The following is a 16,485-nucleotide window of genomic DNA, read 5'->3' as shown; positions in this document are numbered from 1 at the left end:
GGTCCTGCCTGCGGTCCTGAGAGTTGCGATGTGGGTAACACCACATTGCTCGCTCAGCCGCATGATATGGGAAAGCAGGGTGAACATTTACCCCCTGTTTCCCGGTGTAGAATCTGGAAAATAAATGGGAAAAGATTAATACACACACACAAAACCTAAAAGAAAATGCTTAGATGCGGATCTGGGGAGATCCTGGTCCGCCTCCTTCAGACACTAAGCACAAACTGAGGTACTTGGTATCTGTCGGTGGGTGTATACTGCCGGGGAGGAGCTAATTTTCTTGTTTTGCATAGTGTCAGCCTCCTAGCAGCAGCAGCATACACCCATGATAATCTGTGTCGCCCAATAAGGCGATAAAGAAAAATGCAAGATTTCTGGCTCTCACAGACTTGTAACCTCTTCGGCTCCTCTGTCCTCCACTCATTACCGGTACAGTCATGGCCAAAAGTTTTGAGAATGACACAAATATTAAATTTTCCAAAGTCTACTGCTTCATTTTTTCTAATGGCAATTTGCATATACTCCAGAATCTTATAAAGAGTGATCAGCTTAACAGCAATTACTTGCAAAGTCAATATTTGCCTAGAAAATGAACTTTATCCCCCAAAACACATTTCAACATCATTGCAGCCCTGCCTTAAAAGGACCAGCTAACATCGTTTCAGTGATTGCTCCATTAACAAAGGTGTGGGTGTTGATGAGGACAGGGCTGGAGATCAATCTGTCATGATTAAGTAAGAATGACACCACTGGACACTTTAAAAGGAGGCTGGTGCTTGGCATCATTGTTTCTCTTCTGTTAACCATGGTTATCTCTAAAGAAACACGTGCAGTCATCATTGCACTGCACAAAAATGGCCTAAACGGGAAGAGTATCGCAGCTAGAAAGATTGCACCTCAGTCAACAATCTATCGCATCATCAAGAACTTCAAGGAGAGAGGTTCCCTTGTTGCCAAAAAGGCTCCAGGGCGCCCAAGAAAGACCAGCAAGCGCCAGGACCGTCTCTTAAAAGTGTTTCAGCTGCGGGATCGGCTACCAGCAGTGCAGAGCTTGCTCAGGAATGGCAGCAGGCAGGTGTGAGTGCATCTGCACGCACTGTGAGGCGGAGACTCTTGGAGCAAGGCCTGGTCTCAAGGAGGGCAGCAAAGAAGCCACTTCTCTCCAGGAAAAACATCATGGACAGACTGATATTCTGCAAGAGGTACAGGGAGTGGACTGCTGAGGACTGGGGTAAAGTCATTTTCTCTGATGAATCCCCTTTTCGATTGTTTGGGATATCTGGAAAACGGCTTATTCGGAGAAGACCAGGTGAGCGCTACCACCAGTCTTGTCTCATGCCAACTGTCAAGCATCCTGAAACCATTCATGTGTGGGGTTGCTTCTCAGCCAAGGGAATGGGCTCTCTCTCAGTCTTGCCTAAAAACACAGCCATGAATAAAGAATGGTACCAGAATGTCCTCCAAGAGCAACTTCTCCCAACCGTCCAAGAGCAGTTTGGCGATCAACAATGCCTTTTTCAACATGATGGAGCACCTTGCCATAAAGCAAATGTGATAGCTAAATGGCTCAGGGAACAAAACATAGAGATTTTGGGACCATGGCCTGGAAACTCCCCAGATCTTAATCCCATTGAGAACTTGTGGTCAATCATCAAGAGACGGGTGGACAAACAAAAACCTTCAAATTCAGACAAAATAAAAGCATTGATTTTGCAAGAATGGACTGCTATCAGTCAGGATTTGATCCAGAAGTTGATTAAGAGCATGCCAGGGAGAATTGCTGAGGTCCTGAAGAAGAAGGGTCAACACTGCAAATATTGACTTGCTGCATTAACTCATTCTAACTGTCAATATAACCTTTTGCTACTCATAATATGATTGCAATTATATTTCTGTATGTGATAAAAACATCTGACAAACACACATAAAAACCAGAGGCCAGCAGATCATGTGAAAATATAATATTTGTGTCATTGTCAAAACTTTTGGCCATGACTGTAGTAACGGCATCTGTTTGAACTTGTTATCAATATAAAAGACACCTGTCCACAACCTCAAACACTCCAAACTTCACTATGGTGAAGACCAAAGAGCTGTTGAAGGACACCAGAAACAAAATTCTAGCCCTGCACCAGGCCGGGAGGACTGAATCTGCAATAGGCAAAAAGCTTTGTGTGATGAAATCAATTGTGGGAACAATAATAAGAAAATGGAAGACATAAAAAACCACTGATAATCTCCCTCGACCTGGGGCTCCACGCAAGATCTCAGCCCGTGGGGTCAAAATGATCACAAGAACGGTGAGCAAAAGTCCCAAAACCACACGGGGGGACCTAGTGAATGACCTGCATAAAGTTGGGACCACCGTAACAAAGGCTACCATCAGTAACACACTACGCCGCCAGGGACTCAGATCCTGCAGTGCCAGACGTGTCCCCATGCTTAAGCCAGTACATGTCCGGGCCCGTCTGAAGTTTGCTAGAGAGCATTTGGATTATCCAGAAGAGTACTGGGAGAATGTCATATGGTCTGATGAAAACAAAGTAGAACTGTTTGGTAAAAACAAAACTCATTGTGTTTGGAGGAGACAGAATGCCGAGTTGCATCCAAAGAACACCATACCTACTGTGAAGCATGGGGGTGGCAACATTATGCTTTGGGGCTGTTTCTCTGCAAAAGGACCAGGACGACTGATCCGTTTGCATTAAAGAATGTATGGGGCCATGTATCATGAGACTTTGAGTGCAAACCTCCTTCCATCAGCTAGAGCATTGAAGATGAAACGTGGATGGGTCTTTCAGTATGATAATGATCCCAAGCACACTGCCAGGGCAATGAAGGAGTGGCTTCGTAAGAAGCATATGAAGGTCCTGGAATGGCCTAGCCAGTCTCCAGATCTCAACCCCATAGAAAACCTTTGGAGGGATTTGAAAATCCGTGTTGCCCAGCGACAGGCCCAAAACATCACTGCTCTAGAGGAGATCTGCATGGAGGAATGGGCCAACATATCATCAACAGTGTGTGCCAACCTTGTGAAGATTTACAGAAAATGTTTGACCTCTGTCATTGCCAACAAAGGATATATAATAAAATATTAAGATGAACTTTTGTTAATGACCAAATACTTATTTTCCACCATAATCTGAAAAATAAATCTTGCCAAATCAGACAAGGTGATTTTCTGGATTTGTTTTCTCATTTTGACTCTCAGAGTTGTGGTCTACCTATGATGTCAATTACAGGCCTCTCTCATCTTTGTAAGTTGGAGAACTTGCATAATTGGTGGCTGACCAAACACTTTTTTCCCCACTGTATCGGACAAGGATCACATGGCAATGAATGTACTGGCTGGTGTGTAACCGACCTGAGCATGACAACTTCATAGAAAATTATGAAGCTGTTATGCTCGGGTCAGGAGACCCGCAGATCTATTAGTCATGGGAGCGGGAAGAAGTCAGTGGGAACCTGCTTTAGCGTGCTCAGCTGAGAAAGGCACATCACCTCAGAGTAAGAAGTCCATGTGATTTGCCCTGTTCTAATACAGTATTTATTTTTCAAACAGCACATTGACCCATAGAGTTTCACTGATCTATAAGCAGATCGGTTTTAAAAATGGATTCCTGCCTCCGAGCATGTCCTATGCTCATCAGATTTTGTGTATCAGACTCAGCCATTAAAGTCTATAGGGATCCATGAAATATGGATGAAACTAAGAAGACAGACTTTGTACTTAAGCTTTCCTTCCTAGTTCCATTCATTTAACTGATACATTATTAAGAGTCAATGGATTAAAAAAATGGAGACAGTCAACCTGCTTCGGTGAAAAAAAAAGTAACACAAGAAAAAAAAATTAAGTAACTAGGAGGAAACCTGAGGAAAAAAATAGGTCCATTTGTCTTGGATGATAACACGTGGATGTTTGTATGTAGCTTAAACTGGTGGTCCAAAGTCATTTTCATCATGAAGATGTTAATTGCTGCTGTCACGTATTAAAGAATTAAATAGCTGAGAATGGAGCCAGTTCAGATAATGACAATTACTGTCGGGTGCTGGCTATATAACATGTACGGATGGGTTATACAAACGATAAGCCAATAGGAACCATCAGGCGAACAAAAAACAAAACAAACATTATAGGCGTAGCTTATTGGGCTTATAAGACATCAATACAAAGCAGGAAATGACAAATTGTGACACATGGGCTATATCCAATCCTTTGGCTGTTCTGCAGACTGGAGAAGATAAAAAGTTTGAAACAGTTGAATGGATGAGTAAATAAACCTGAAACAAGGGACTCTTTGCACAAAGCCTGAACCAGATATGCAACTTATCTCTAGGTGATCTCTAAATAAAGAATGGCCAAAAGAAATCCTCCTCTATGAATTCTTAAAGAAGAGTAAAGGTACTGTCACACTTAGCGATGCACCAGCGATCCCGACCAGCGATATGATGCGGTCAGGATCGCTGGTGCATCACTAAGTGGTCGCTAGTGAGCTGCCACACAGGCAGATCTCACCAGTGACATCGCAGGGGTCAGGGGTCGCTACTTACCTGTCAAACTAGGCGATCCTGACGTCCTCCCGCCCGCGTCCACGCGTATCTCGTATCTCCACAGGAAGCGCCGCAGGAAGCTGACGACGAGAAACAGTCCAGGACGTTCTCGCGCGATCAGCGATAACCAGCGGGGGAGCGGTCGGAGGTAAGTATCACACACAGCGATATCGCTAGCAATATCGCTATAACGTCACAAGTTATAGCGATATTGCTAGCGATATCGCTAAGTGTGACAGGCCCTTAAGGGTACCGTCACACTTGGTGACGCATCAGCGATCCCGACAACGATGCGACCTGGTAGGAATCGCTGGTGCGTCGCTACGAGATCGCTGGTGAGATGTCAAACAGTCAGATCTGAACAGCGATGCAGCAGCGATCCAGAACGATACGACGGTCGTTGGGACCCTGTCTCTCACACCTGTAGTATTGAGGTCGTTCGTCATTGTCTCTGTCAAACACAGCGATGCATGTTGACCAGCGGGACACCAGCGATCAAAAAATGGCCCAGGACATTCGAGCACGATCAGCGACATCGCAGCAGGGGCCCGATCGCCGCTATGTGTCACACGTAGCGAGATCGCAGGCGAGATCACTGTTGCGTCTCGCTAGTGATCTCGCTATGTGAGATGGGGAGCTTAAAAAGCTGAAAAAAAACTGTTCTCCTCTCCAACCATGTGGTCCCCGTTTGTCACTTAATAGGAGGCAAAAACTACTCCTAAAATACTAAACAATAAAAGCAGAAGATCCTGCAAAAGCAGTGGTCTGCCTCATACAGACATCAATCTAAAACTGATCAGTTTAGTGTCTGCAGCCCATGCAGGAGCAGCTACCACATCTGGCTTAGCGGCCGTCTCCTTGGCTTTTGCATCCTAAAATGTCACAAGAAGAAAATACGTTAAATGAAAACATGATCAGATCTAATTAATAATGCACACTTGGCCCGCATAAAACCTCTAACCCCATCATACCATAATCAATCCCTTTGGGCAGTGTCCCTTTTTAATGTAGGCTCTATACTTACACCAAGTGTATAACCTTCAGTTAATTTCCACGTTTGTCCTGTCATCTTGTAGAAGCGCTCCTCTAGGTTTTTAAACTTTTCGTCCTGCCGTGGTTTTAAAACATTCTTACTATATTCACTTGCCTGTCATCAAGAGAGAAGTGCCATTATTCACTTATGACAAGAAGCGCATATGTGTAGGACACTTGGCCAAGAGTAGACAAGATTTTAAGAGCAAAGTAAAGCCACATACACCTTAATAATAATGTTATTTATATAGTGCCAACATATTTCGCAGCACATTACAACTGAACACCTTCATTAAAAGGGTTGTCTAACATTTAAATAATCTAATGATAACAAAAAAAAAAACAGAACATATTTCTGATCCAAATATCTTAAATAACAGAGGTAAATCTTTACAAGGAGTCTTGTTATGGGACGATTTCAATTTTTTACTTTTGTGGAGTTTTTTTGCTTTTAGTGGAGTCGGTATAAAATGGACCGACTTTGACTCCTAAAATACACACGTGGTCAAAATTGTTGGTACACCTCGTTTAGGCTGGTTTCACATTTGCGTTTTTTTGCGCTGGAAAAAAACGCATATGTGCGCATGCGTTTTTTCCCCTATATTCAACATGGGTGCGCATACCTGCGCGCTGGCATGCGCACGTATGCGATTTTCATGCGCTGCGTTTTTTTGGGGTGTGCGTTGGTATTTTCCAGACGCAGCATGTTGCATTTTTTGGCCCTGCAAAAAAGCGCATGCGCACATATGCGCACGTTTTGCGCTAAAAATGGCCATTATAGCCTATGGGTGCGCATATGTGCGCATTGGCATGCTTATGTATGCGTTTTTTTGCACAAGCGTTTTTTTTTTTTTAACCATGGGATTTAGGGGTTTGGGTTAGAGTTAGGGTTAGTTAAAGGGGTTTAGGGTTAGGGTTGGGGTTAGGGTTAAGTATGGTTTGGTTAAGGGTTAGGGTCAGGGTCAGGGTTAGGGTTAGGGTTAAGTATGGTTTGGTTAAGGGTTAGGGTCAGGGTTAGGGTTAGGGTTAGTTAGGGTTTAGGGTTTGGGTTAGGGTTAAGTATGGTTTGGTTAAGGGTTAGGGTCAGGGTTAGGGTTAGGGTCAGGGTTAGGGTTAGTTAGGGTTAGGGTCAGGGTTAGGGTTAGTTAGGGTTTGGGTTAGGGTTAAGTATGGTTTGGTTAAGGGTTAGGGTCAGGGTTAGGGTTAGTTAGGGTTAGGGTTAGGGTCAGGGTTAGTTAGGGTTTAGGGTTTGGGTTAAGTATGGTTTGGTTAAGGGTTAGGGTTAGGGTTAGTTAGGGTTAGGGTCAGGGTTAGGGTTAGTAAAGTCATGGTTTGGGTTAGTGTGAGGGGCCACCTAATGTTGGAAAAAAACGCAAACGCGGTAAAAAAGCCCTAAAAACGTATACAAACGCATAAAAACGCTGCGTTTTTTTCATGCATGCTCATAAAAATGCTTGAAAAAAACGCAGCAGTTGTATGCTTTTGTATGCGTTTTTTTAATGCGTTTTTTTGCGGGAAAAACGCGCTGCAAAAAAAAGCAAGTGTGAAACTAGCCTTAATGACAGAAAAACCTACAATGGTTACAGAAATAACTTGAATCTGACAAAAGTAATAATAAATAAAAAATTATGAAAATGAACAAATGAAAGTCAGACATTGCTTTCAACCATGATTCCACAGAATTTTTTTTAAAAAAGGTCATGAAATAGGCCTAGACAGAAATGATGATACCCTTAGCTTAATATTTTGTTGCACAACCTTTTGAGGCAATAACTGCAATCAAACGATTCCTGTAACTGTCAATGAGACTTCTGCACCTCTCGACAGCTATTTTGGCCCACTCCTCAAGAGCAAACTGCTCCAGTTGTTTGAAGGTTGCCTTTTCCAGACGGCATGTTTCAGCTCTTTCCAAAGACGCTCAATAGGATTTAGCTCAGGGCTCATAGAAGGCCACTTCAGAATAGTCCAATGTTTTCCTCTTAGCCATTCTTAGGTCTTTTTAGCTGTGTGTTTTGGGTCATTATCGTGTTGCAAGACCTATGACCTGCGACTGAGACCAAGCTTTCTGACACTGGGCAGCACAATTCTCTCTAGTCTTGAGATTTCATTGTACCCTGCACAGATTCTAGACACCATGTGCCAGATGCAGCAATGCAGCCCCAGAACATAACAGAGCCTCCTCCATGTTTCACAGTAGGGACAGTGTTCTTTTCTTGATATGCTTCATTTTTCCGTCTGGGAACATAGAGCTGATGTGCCTTGCCGAAAAGTTCCATTTTTGTCTCATCTGTCCATAGGACATTCTCTCAGAAGCGTTGTGGCTTGTCAACATGTAGTTTGGCAAATTCCAGTCAGGCTTTTTTATTATGTTTTTTCAACAATGGTGTACTCCTTGGTCGTCTCCCATGAAGTCTTCATTGGCTCATACAACGACGGATGATGCGATCTGACACTGATGTACCTTGAGCTTGAAGTTTACCTTTAATCTGTTTACAAGTTTTTCTGGGCTCTTTTGTCACCATTCGTATTATCCGTCTCTTTGATTTGTCATCTTCCTCCTGCGGCCAAGTCCAGGGAGGTTGGCTTCAGTCCCATGGAGCTTAAATTTCTGAATAATATGTACATCTGTAGTCACAGTAACATCAATCTGCTTGGAGATGGTCTTATAACTTTTACCTTTAACATGTTTTTCTATAATTCTCTTCCTAATCTTCTGAGACAACGCTTTCCTTTGCTTCCTCTGGTCCATGTTGAGTGTGATACACACCATGTCACCAAACAGCACAATGAGTATCTGTAGCCCTCTATACAGGCCCACTCACTGATTCCAAGATTGTAGACTCCTGTGACGCTAATTAGTGGACACACCTAGATTTAACCTGTCCCTTTTGTCACATTATTTTCAGGGGTACCATCATTTCTGTCCAGGCCTATTTCATGAGTTTTATTTTTTGGGAAGAGTGTCAAGCAGTAATGCAGTTCCAATTTCATATATTCAGTGTTTACACACTAAAGCGTTTCAGAGTGCAGCTAGCTACATATATTGAGTAGCTCTGTTAGCTTGCACCCGTACACATTTGTTTGGAAGCAATGGTCTGTCTTTTGATATTTTTAACAGAGCATCCATCACTTAGTCCGGTATTACGGTCTGATGGGGAGTTAGTGACTCTCCTGTCTTTTTCTTAGCTCCCTTAAGCTGATTTATGACCACAAATTACAAAGTTGAATGTGTAGGGGAAAAAAAAAGCTTGTATAAGACAAACGCTGAAAAGTTTTTATTGCAATGCAAATGTAAAAAAGATTTTTATATCCAAATACATACATTTAAGAAAAAGAAAGTTACCAAAAGTGGTAATTGTTCTTTAAATAGAACCTGTCAGCACGATTTGGTAATGAAAAGTAAATATAATGCTCAAAAAAATAAAGGGAACACTATTCCATTTGCAACAGGCTATTTGTGGTCCCTTTATTTTTCGAGCAGTATACATGGCTATAATGGCGCTGTAATACTGATTACACTTCATACTTTTACTGAAGAAATCCGCTTTGTGGTTCTGTTTTATCAGCTTTTGAAGTTTTCTGCTACCTAGATTTCGGTGCACAGGGGCCGGACTGTATCTTGGGTCTTCTCCTCCTTGTCTGTGATTCCCTAGCCCCTCCGCCTGCCTAAGGTCTGTGAATGACAGGTCACTGCTGAGATTTCAAACAGAGGAGGCCGGTCATTCATAGACCGGAGGGGCCAGGAAATCACAGACTGGGAGGAGAACATGTACAGCTCCTGCTCACCAAAATCTAATTAGCAGAAAACTTCAAATGGTGAATAAAGAAAAACAACAACGCGGATTTCTTCAACAAAGGTATCAATTTAATCAATTTTACAGCACCAGTACAGCCATATCTTTACTTTTCAAAATCGTGCTGACAGGTTCTCTTTAAGTACTCTGTCTCCCAACAGTCATCATAATATAATGAATAACCACCACTAGATCAGTCAACCTGAAATTACTGAGGAGAGATGCCCACACTTTATGGTCTTTTGATCTACAGCCTCTGGCTCTACAACCCCTACGATTTACAGACTTACCAGTGAAATTCACAGGTTAATTGATGACTGCAGATTTGCATGTTAAATGTATATTCAAAATACAGTGGCCCAGCAAAGACAATCATAAGCTAATATTACATCATGAACGCAGGATCATTTGAGGGTCCGCTGTACAATCTGATGTGCATATCACGTCAATCTAGGCCAAGACACTATTGGGCTAACAGGAACAGTTGGCTTTTTTAGTGTTGAGGAACTATATTAAACAATTTGCTAGGTAGGGAAATGTTGCTCACCTTTTTGCTTAAAAGTTCTTGTTGCTCCTTTCTTACCATCTCTTGATGACGTTCATTTTCTTCTTGTGGCACTAACAAAAGCAGTTATGAAACAAAAAGACATGAGTTACAAGTTTGCATACCTACGTAGGTGACCTTCTGCTACTTGACCCCTTTGTGCACTATGACGTAAGTACATGATAGCCATAGTGTGCTCATTCCATACCAGGTAGATGTCAGCTTTGTCATACAGCTGGTATCTACTTCTAACAGCAGTGACCGGAGCTAGTAGTATTGCACAAACAATTGCAGGTTCAAGTATCCCAAGAGGACAAAAAAAAAGAAAAAAACATGGATTTTTGTGAGTACTCACCGTAAAATCCTTTTCTCCGAGACGCTCATTGGGGGACACAGAGACTGTGGGTGTGTGCTACTGCCGTCTGGAGGCCGACACTAAGTATACAAAAAAAACAAGTTAGCTCCTCCGCCGCCGCATACACCCTCGCCCCGATAGCGGGCGGAAACCAGTTTAGTGCAAAAGCAGTAGGAGAAGCTGAAAGCGAATTAGCCTTACGGCAGAAAATCATATGTCTGAAAAAAGGACCACCCTACGATAAAGAATTATACCAATTAAAATAAACAAAAGCCAACTGGCTATTAGGGTGGGTGCTGTGTCCCCCAATGAGCGTCTCGGAGAAAAGGATTTTACGGTGAGTACTCACAAAAATCCAAGTTTCTCCTTCGTCTCATTGGGGTACACAGAGACCGTGGGACGTCCCAAAGCAGTCCCTGGGTGGGAGCAACTCATCAATCCACACCGCATGCCTACCTGTTCAAAGGTGTGCCACCGCTGCCTGGAGAATTTTCCTACCCAGGCTCGCATCCGCCGAAGCCTGAGTATGCACATTGTAATGCTTAGAGAACGTGTGCAGGGTTGACCACGTTGCCGCCTTGCATACCTGCTCTGCCGAAGCCTGATGCCGAAGCGCCCAAGAGGCGCCCACTGCCCGAGTCGAGTGCGCCCTTATTCCAGATGGAACCGGCACGCCTCTAATACGGTAAGTCTCTTGAATAGTAAGGCGAATCCATCTGGCTATGGTCAACCGTGAGGCTGCGAGCCCCTTCCTGCGCCCTTCGGGGATCACAAACAACGAGTCTGTCTGGCGAAAAGGTGCTGTCCTCGACACATACCTCCTGAGGGCCCTTACTAGGTCCAGCGTGTGGAGTGCCTTCTCTACTCTGTGTACTGGGGCTGGACAAAACGAAGGCAAAACGATGTCCTCATTAATATGGAACGAGGACACAACCTTCGGCAGGAACGGCGGAGGTGGTCTCAAGACTACCTTATCCTTAAAAAAGGTCAGAAACGGCGCTCTACAGGATAGGGCTGCCAATTCCGAGACCCGCCTAATAGAGGTTATAGCTACCAAAAACACGACCTTCCTGGTAAGGTATGGCAATCCGACTTCCTGCAATGGCTCAAAAGGAGCTTCCTGCAGGACACCCAGAACCAGATTAAGGTCCCAGGCGTCTAAGGGAGCTCTAAAGGGGGCACTAAATGCGAGACCCCCTGAATGAATGTCTTGACCTGCATATTGCTAGCGATCTTTCGCTGGAACAAGACAGACAAGGCCGAGATCTGTCTCCTCAGGGAACTCGGGGCCAATCCTGCGTCTAGGCCTGACTGCAGAAAAGCCAGGATGTTGGGAACCGAGAAGGACAGAGGCGCAACCCCGTGCTCTCGACACCAGAGAAAGAAAACCTTCCAAGTACTATGATAGATCCTCGCCGAGGCCGGTTTCCGGGCGCTAACCATCGTAGCCACCACTTCACGCCCAAACCCCGCCTGGGTCAGAACCCAGGATTCAACGGCCATGCCGTCAAACACAGGGCCCCTAAGTTCGGGTGGTAGATCGGCCCCTGGGACAGTAAGTCTGGCCGTTCCGGTAGACGCCATGGCACGTCTGCGAGGAGCTGTACTAGATCCGCGTACCAAGCTCGACGGGGCCAGTCTGGAGCCAGCAGAATTGCCGGAACCCTCTCTATCTTGATCTTTCTGATTACCCTCGGGAGAAGAGGCAGCGGGGGAAACAGGTATGGGAGCCGAAACTGGCTCCATGGAAGAACCAAAGCATCCGCTGCGATTGCTCGCGGGTCCTGGGACCGGGCAACAAACCTGCCCACCTTGGCATTCTCCCTGGAGGCCATCAAATCCACGTCCGGAGTTCCCCACCGTTGGCAAATCTGCTGGAAAATCTCAGGGTGTAGGGACCATTCTCTGGCCACGACCCCCTGCCGACTCAGGAAATCTGCTGCCCAATTTTCCACGCCTGGTATATGAACCGCTGAGATTACTGAGTGGTGCTTCTCAGCCCAACGGAGAACATGTTCTATCTCGCGCATGGCTGCCTTGCTGCGCGTGCCTCCCTGGTGATTCACGTACGCCACTGGCGTGGCGTTGTCTGACTGGACCCGGACTGGGTGACCCACTAGCCAGTGCTGAAAATGCTGCAATGCCAACCACACTGCTCGAATCTCCAACAAGTTGATCGGCAGATGAGCCTCCTGGGGAGACCACTGTCCCTGTGCTGTGTGATGACTAAATACTGCTCCCCAACTGAGAAGACTCGCGTCGGTTGTGACCACCAACCATTGATCTGGAGGAAAGGATTTCCCCTGAAGGAGAGAGGAGTCGCGCGTCCACCACTGAAGTGCCCGCCGGACCTGAAAGGACAACCTGCACTGATGATCTAGGGAGAACAGACACCTGTCCCATGCTGCTAAAAGGGCGTGCTGCAGGGGGCGAAGATGAAATTGCGCAAACGGAATTGCTTCTATTGCTGCTACCATCCTCCCTAGAACCCTCAACCCAAATCGAATCGTGTGAGGGCCTGGCTGCTGAAGACTCTGAACTCCCTGCCGGAGCGCCTGAGCCTTGTCTTGAGGGAGAATTACCAACCCTCGGGAAGTGTCGAAAATCATCCCTAGGAATGGAATCCTCTGAGCCGGGGTAAGGGATGACTTCTTCCCATTGACCAACCATCCCAGGCGGGATAGAGTATCCAGCATGATTCTGACATTCTCCTCGCATGCTTGAAAGGACGGCCCTTTCACTAAAAGGTCGTCCAAGTATGGCAGCACTACTATGCCCCGAGAATGAAGAATGGCCATAACGACCGCCATTACCTTCGTGAATACCCTGGGTGCCGTGGCCAACCCGAACGGCAGAGCCACAAACTGGAAATGCCGGCCATTGATCGCAAAACGAAGGAACTTCTGATGCGGGGGAAAAATAGGGATGTGCAGATAGGCATCCTGAACATCGATTGAGGCCAAATATTCTCCCTGCTCCATGGCCGATATCACTGACCGGAGGGATTCCATCCGAAAGTGCCTGACTCTGATGAACCTGTTTAGGAGCTTTAGGTCCAGAACCGGTCTTACTGTTCCATCCTTCTTGGGAACCGCGAACAGGTTGGAATAAAATCCCTGAGCCTCTTCGCCCTCTGGTACCGAGACAATGACCCCGTTGCACAGAAGAATCCTGATGGCTCCTAGCAACGCCTCTGCCCGGGATTCCGATTTGGGAAGCCGGGAATGAAAAAACCGCTTTCGAGGGTGTCCGATAAACTCTATCTTGTACCCGAATGACACCAATTCTGCCACCCATGCATCGTGTGCCACCTTGAACCAGACGTGGCGGAACCTGAGCAGACGACCGCCTACTCTGCTGTCCTCGGGTACCTGATGCCTCAAGTTATTTTGCTGCGGGCCTCTGGGACCTAGCTCCCCTTGACCTGGGTGGACGGCCCCGCATCCTCCCCAGCGGGTTGGCTCTATACGTGACCTGGCGCTCTCTGTCTTGGTTGTGACGAGCTGGGGCAGTAGAACCGGCCGCTGCCGCCCATCCTGGGGCGCGAAATGCTCGAAAGCGCGCCTTCGGTTGACAAAAGGGCGGTCTACTCTTCTGCTGTGGGAGAAAGCTGCTCTTTCCCCCTGTGGCATCTGAAATAAGCTTGTCTAGCTTCTCTCCAAAAAGCCGATTACCCTGATATGGCAGGGACGTTAACGATTTTTTAGAAATCGAATCAGCCCGCCATAGCCTTAGCCACAAGGCTCTCCTCATGGCGATAGCGTTTGCCGCTGCTAGCGCCGCGCAATTAGCTGCATCCAAGGATGCATTAATTAGATAGCAAATCAGATCGCGATGGAGAGTGACTATCTCAGACACCTCTACCGGCAAGTCTCTATCTTGCAGGACTCTATTCAAAGACTCTGACCATGACATCATGGCCTTGGCCACCCATGTTGCCACGAATGAAGGCAAAATTGCTGATTCCGATGCCTCATACACCGAGCGGGCTAAACCTTCTATAAGCCGATCCGTGGGGTCCTTAATGGAAGAACCACTAGGCACTGACAACAACGATCGAGGCCAGGCGTGACACTGGGGGATCCACAATCGGAGATTCCGCCCATCTCTTGCAGAGCTCTGGTGCAAACGGGTACCTCGTCTCTAGCGTTTTTTGTCCCGAAAAACGCTTGTCTGGACGTTCCCTGTGCCGTTGCACCATGTCCTCAAATTCTGGATGAGTGCTAAACACCATATGTGGTCGCCTGGCCTTCTTAAATGATATCTTATGCCCTGCGGTCAGGGAGACATCCTCCTCAATACCTAGAGTTTGATTGACCGCCTCAATGAGACTGTCTACCGTCTCCCGACACCCGGGGGTATCCAGATCCAAGGATTCCTGCCTGTCCTCATCCGAACTCTCTCGCTCCCAGACAATGGTGACGGTGAGCGAGACGCCGCACTCACGGATGCCGAAGCACCGGAGGGGCCCGGAGACGCCATATGGGATCTTTCCCTGTACGTCTCCTTAGAGAGAGTGCGGCCCCTGCAGGCCGGCGGCTCATGTGAGGTGGATGAACCCTCCCAAACAGGCGAGCCGTCGACTCTACCCCTATCCGGGGCCTGAAGGGTCTCAATCGCCTTCGTGAATGAAGCCATAGACCGAGACAGAGATAACGCCCATTCCGGGGGATCCGACCCCCTGGGCTCCGTTGGAGGGGAGGGCTCCTGGGCGTGTTCGGAACTACAGGCTTCACATATTTTAATAGTCTGCGCTCGCGGGAACACAGCCCCACAGGAAACGCATGCTGTATAAAGGAAAGTGTGTTTCTTCCCTTTTCCAGACATACTTGCAGAAAAAAACGGCCAACTTTCTCGCTCTCTCTTTTTTTTTTTTTTTAAGGGATACAGGGGTATGAGGAGAAGGAGGACAACCTGCCCTAGTGTAGCCAAGACGGGGTCGCACTTACCCGGGCTCCTGCTGTCTCCCCGTGCTCCTGCTGCTGCTGATCTCCCTAGGTAGGCTGCGATGCTTTCTGACCGCGGCCTACCCTATTCCTAAGCCGGGGCCTCAATTTTATCCAGATCTGACGTCACGTCGGGGGGCGGGCCTCCCCCCGCGGCCTAGGCCGAAGCCGTGGGCTAAATTTGAGCACCGCCCCCGGAGCTGGGCGCTCTATCCTGGCGCTTCACCCTACCCCGCGCGCTCCTTCCCCAGCCTGGCCACTGACAGGTACCTGGATGGAAGGAGGGAGGGAGGAAACTGCTGGAGCCTCCTGCTGCTTCTGACACCGCAGGCAGGAAAGGGGAGCCGGCTCCAGCACCTGGAGCGTTCGTCGAGCAGCCCTGACCTGGATCCTCACGCTGCCCAGGAGCTCTGCCAGCCCAACCATACCTTCTTACCCTGAGGTAATCCGTCTTCGGACAGTGCAGGCACCCTAGCTCCATTCGCCTCGTCTGGGCGAGGAGAGGGACCGTGCGCCACCATGCAGTACCGCCGTCTAGTGTTGGTGTAGCAGTGGGGCCGCACAGACTAGTCTTGTGCCTCTGTGCAAGCCCATGGTTTCGCTACCTAGGGGAGGACAAGGCTAAGTCTGGCATATTGTCCCACGTCGCGGGAGAGGAAACGTGGAGGAACACTCGCACGTGGTCGCCCGTTGATGGTTTGGGGAAATCGGATCCTTTCAATAGGATGCGTTGCCCCTGTCATATCTTCTCAAAAATAAAAAAGAAAAAATAGATGTCTGGGGAAAAGTCCCAGAGATGTCCCTCGGTGCGGGAAAGGATACGCGGAGGCGATACTCGCGCGTGCTCGCCTGTTGATGTTTGGGGGAGATCGGACCCTTTCAATAGGGTCCGTCGCCCCTGTCTCCTCTTCATAGCAAGAAAATATTAAAAAAAAAAAAAAAAATAGTCTGGGGAGACCCAGACTGCGTGTGCCTCCATCAGACACTAAGCAAAAACTGGTTTCCGCCCGCTATCGGGGCGAGGGTGTATGCGGAGGAGGAGCTAACTTGTTTTTTGTATACTTAGTGTCGGCCTCCAGACGGCAGTAGCACACACCCACAGTCTCTGTGTCCCCCAATGAGACGAAGGAGAAAAAAAATAGTGCCCACAATGAACAGCCCTTATCTCCTGTAAGCGCCATTTTTAATTTTTGGAGAGGCTAAGGCTATGTGCACACGTAAGCAGAATTTTCCTGAGCAAAACCTGACTTTTATTTTTTACGT

The 16,485-nt window shown here is 47.1% G+C and overlaps 1 protein-coding gene across 5 annotated transcripts in view; it reads right to left on the bottom strand.

Annotated features, from left to right (window-relative positions):
- UBXN8 (UBX domain protein 8) overlaps positions 1-16,485 on the bottom strand; it is an 84,316-nt gene that overhangs the window by 53,866 nt on the left and 13,965 nt on the right. For all 5 annotated transcript variants that reach the window (XR_012219959.1, XR_012219960.1, XM_073543451.1 and 2 more), the window contains exons 3-4: positions 9,925-9,995; positions 5,576-5,698 (exon numbers count right to left, since the gene is read on the bottom strand). Coding sequence is in view for 3 of the 5 variants with exons in the window: in XM_073543451.1 (XP_073399552.1) it covers positions 5,576-5,698; positions 9,925-9,995 (194 nt within the window). In the remaining 2 variants the exon portion in view is untranslated. The remainder of the gene's footprint in view (positions 1-5,575; positions 5,699-9,924; positions 9,996-16,485) is intronic.

Source organism: Dendrobates tinctorius, unplaced genomic scaffold (genome assembly GCF_039654945.1).
Source record: "Dendrobates tinctorius isolate UK_male_01 unplaced genomic scaffold, ASM3965494v1 ptg000011l, whole genome shotgun sequence".
Lineage (NCBI taxonomy): Eukaryota > Metazoa > Chordata > Amphibia > Anura > Dendrobatidae > Dendrobates > Dendrobates tinctorius.
The sequence above is the reverse complement of the archived record's forward strand: the minus strand, read 5'-3'. Positions and strand labels throughout refer to the sequence as shown.